This window comes from Fukomys damarensis, unplaced genomic scaffold (assembly GCF_012274545.1).
Source record: "Fukomys damarensis isolate Sample0158 unplaced genomic scaffold, DMR_v1.0_HiC HiC_scaffold_18, whole genome shotgun sequence".
Taxonomy (NCBI): Eukaryota; Metazoa; Chordata; class Mammalia; order Rodentia; family Bathyergidae; genus Fukomys; species Fukomys damarensis.
This window is the reverse complement of record NW_022900930.1, coordinates 130102-134034: the sequence shown is the minus strand read 5'-3', so window position 1 is coordinate 134034 and position 3933 is coordinate 130102. Positions and strand designations below refer to the sequence as shown.

At 45.2% G+C, this 3933-nt stretch overlaps 1 protein-coding gene across 2 annotated transcripts in view; it reads left to right on the top strand.

Moving 5' to 3' along the window:
- Positions 1-627: 627 nt before the first annotated feature.
- Positions 628-3933, top strand: part of Pomk (protein O-mannose kinase) — an 11867-nt gene continuing 8561 nt past the window's right edge. The window contains exon 1 of one of the 2 annotated variants that reach the window (XM_010622440.3): positions 628-1133. In XM_010622440.3, the coding sequence (XP_010620742.1) occupies positions 852-1133 (282 nt within the window). In that variant the 5' untranslated portion in view covers positions 628-851. The remainder of the gene's footprint in view (positions 1134-3933) is intronic. The other variant, XM_010622441.2, reaches the window with a different exon arrangement.

Here is a 3933-nt window from a genome sequence, read left to right as displayed (position 1 = left end):
CTTCCACTTCAAATCCCCCTTTCACACTTGCTGAAGAGTAGTCTTTGCTAATTTAAAATGTTCAGGGTCTGGGCTAGCAGTGTGGCTGCGTGGTAGAGTGCTACCCTAGCACACTTGAGGCCCTGGGTTCCACCCCCAGCACTGTAAAAAACCAAAACCAAACCAAAAAAAAAAAAAAGCACACAAAAAAATCCCTGAACTTTATTTTACTCATTTCCTTTTTTTCTGGTACTGGGGATGGAACCCAGGGCCTTCCCCCTGAGCTACTTCTCAGTCATTTTTTATTTTGAGACATGGTCTCACTGAGTCATTGAGTTGCCCACACTGGGCTTGAATTTTCAGTCCTCCTGCCCCAGTTTCCCAGAATACTGAGATTACAGGTGTGTGCCACCACACCTAGCATTTGCTTGCATTTTCCTATATTCATGAATGTCTACTTAGTGCAGATTCCTGTGGGTATGGACTGGGGATTTAGTTCAGTGGTTCCACCACCTGCTGCATGAGCACAAGGTCCCAAATTCACTCCCCAGTACCAAACAAACAAAATTACTGTGGGTAACGCAAAGACATAGATACAAACACCTCTCCTCTAGCCAAATCTAATCTAAGTGAATCCCAATTTCAGTTTGTAATAAAGAATAAGGGTTATGAGAGCGGTTGACGTTGAGCATTTGGTATAAGCCTAGCATTTTGGGGCTTCCCTTGCTCCCCACAATGACACCAAACCTTAAGAGGTCTGTGCGGGAGAGAAACCTTCAGTCTAGTGTCGTGAGAACCTTCTCATGAAAATAACTGACAGTTACTGCCCCTTGTCTCATGTCACCCTGTAGGAGCCGACACGGGAGAGCAACATGGAAAGGAGACCCCTGGAGAGCAGGCAAGGCCTCACCCACAGAGAAGTTCCCCGCTTGGTCGGGCTGCTGCTCACTATGGCCCTCATGAACGCTCTCTTTTACCTCTACCTCGACCAGTTTTTCAGTTCCCCTGGACACTCCACTGAGGACCCCAGGCCCTGTCCCCACGGTTACTTCAAAATGGGACAGATGAAAAATTGCTCACCCTGGTTGTCCTGCAAGGAGCTGAGAACAGAAGTGAGGCAATTAAAGAGCACTGGGGAAGGAGCTGTGAAGAGAGTGAGTGCGGGGTTCACTTCTGTGTCGCCATCTGTGTAGACCCTTTGGGAGAGCAAGTTTGCATCCTGAGTTAGAGCCACAAGGGGTGGGCCGGGATTTAGCTCAGTGATGCTGCACCTCCCTTGCAAGTGCAAGGTCCTGAGTTTGATCCCTGGTACTGAAGGAAAAAAAAAAAAAAAAGAAAAAAAGGACCCATAAGGGGCAAGTGGAGCACCAAGGCTGACTGAGCCAGGAAGATCCCTTGAGCCCAGGGCTTCAAGGCCACCCTGGTCGATAAAGTGAGACCCTCATCTGAAGCAAAAGCCATAAAGCCAGGGATTTAGCTCAGTGGTTTCACTGCCTGCCTTGCAAGCACAAGGTCCCAAGTTCAATCCCCAGTACCGAGAAAAAAAGAAAAAGTCATAAAAGCTCTGTATTTCGGTCCTTGAACCCAGTAATCTTACATCAGGGGCTTTAGCCTACTAAGATGTCCCAAAGGAAGGAAAAAAGCTAAATGCATAAGGAATTACTATAGAACAATAAATTAGAATAGTTAAATCATGATTCCAGCCTTTCGATAGAATATTCTACATTCAGTAAGTATACTAAGGAACCCCATGAAGCAACAGGAAGATCTTAGGATGGTAAGTGAAAAAAGCAAGATGTACAATTATTTTCAACTGCAAGATTACATATTTATGTATAAAAATGCAAAAGTGATAGAAATTATGTAGATATTTTTCCTTGCTCTTCAAAATATAATGGGATTATTTTGACTTTATTTTATTTTTTTAATTTCTCAAGAGACACCATGAGGTGAATTCAGTTCTCAAGCTCCAGGAACCTTTTCTCATTATGGCCATTGTGCGCTCCGCCTCCCATGGCTTCTTCATTTCTGGGAAAATGGAGGCCTCTTGGAGCTTAGATTATAAAACAAAGGCAGGTTCTTTATGAGATTGATGCATTGACTTGCAAAAGACTGGTGAGATTGGTGAGGGAATGAGAAACGTGCCCATGGAGTTGCAGCTTGATAAACTGTGAGTTTTTATTTTAGGAGATGATGCTATGGGGCCAGGGATGGAGCTCAGTGGTGCTGCGCCTGCCTGGCAAGCTCAAGGTCCTGATTTCAATCCCTGGTACCAAAAAAAAATAAAAAAAAAGATGCTACATCTGGTTTTCTTAAATGTGAAGGAGAAGTATACTTTGTTCAGTGAGAGAAATGAAGACCCTGTCTTCTTTTAGTGAGTGAGTCAGACACTAAAGAAAATATGACACAAAAATACAAAATGATACATGAATGTCAGGCATTAAAAGACAAAGCAAGGCAAGAATAATGACCTTTTCTGTGTCGTTGGTCAGGGGAGGAATCTGGCTAGAATGGCCTGAGAACATGATGATGTGGGATTCGGGGGTAAGAGCGCTCCAGTGAGGCAGATGAATCTGAGCAGAGGCCCCAGGAGAGCACAGGCCTGGGTGTTCAGGGACCTAGAGGAAAGCAGGGTGATTAGAGGGCAGGAGGAGGAAAAGACCAGTCAGGCAAGTTCTGAGAAAGGTCAAATGAGCCAGCTTCTGCTGGGCCTTGCAACCCTTTGGTTTACGAGTGAAAGAGGGGTTGAGAAAAGCAAGGGTAGAAGATTGGTTAGGCCTTTGTAGGTGGGCAGTGGTGACAGCCCGACAAGGAGGTTAGTGAGAAACTGATGAATTCTGGATGTACTTTAAAGGTATTCCCCAAAGAATTTCCTGACAGACTGGCTGCAGCGGGTGGAGAAAAAGATGACTGTAGGGTTCTTGGCCTGGGCTCCAGGAGCACTAGCATTGTCCTTACCTGAGAAGGGATGGTAGGAAGGAGGAGACCCCGTGTCTGAGGCGGGTGCATGATCTCCGTTGAGATGCCAGGTGTCACGGGGCAGACAGTTGGACATACAATCTGGCGGTGGAGTGAGCTCTGGGAGGGGAGTATAAGTGTGGGACTTACACATGTGGGACTTCGTGCACATGGGCTTGGAAGCACTGGGATGTGGAATGAAGAGGCGCAGCTCGCCCTTCCTGGGTTCCGCTGAAGAGAAGTCTGGAGCTGCTGCTCTCTCACACATCTTGGGATTGCGCAGGGAGCAGTCCTGGGAGTTCTTGGTCAGAACTGCTCCTCACCTTCGAGTACATGTTTTTGTTGGTACCGGGGATCAAACTCAGGACCCTGAGCTTGCAGGGCAGGCAGTGGCACCACTGAGCTTAATCCCCAGCCTAGAATGCATGTTTTTGAATGACTTTGATGGTAGCGATTCATTATTTGAGGATACATGTAATCTCAGGGAACCACAAGTTGTACTCATCCAAATATGGCATTTAATAATGTGGATAATAAACCCAAGTAATGTAGTTTTCTTTATTAAAGCAAAATGTAACTGGTTCAATGTGGTGGCACACAACTGTTATCACAGCTATTCCAGGGGCTGAGGTACGAAGGAGGATTGCAAGTTCAAGGCCTGCCTGGGCATCTTATTGAGACTATGTCTTAAAAAAAAAGTGATATGTGACTAAAATGCTACTATATTGATTTTTTTTCTTTATTTTATGCATGTATGTAAGTATTCTTTTTATTTATTCAGTGGTAGTGGAGATGGAACCCAGGGTCTTTGTGCTGACCTACATCCTCAGCTTTTTTTTTAATCCTCAGCTCTTATTTTAATATTTTGAGATAGAGTCTCACTAAATTATCCAGGCAGGGGGCTGGGGATTTAGCTTAGTGGTTCTGCCACCTGCCTTGCAAGCACAAGGACCTGAGTTCGTTCCCCGGTACCAAAAAAAAAAAAAAAAAAAAAAA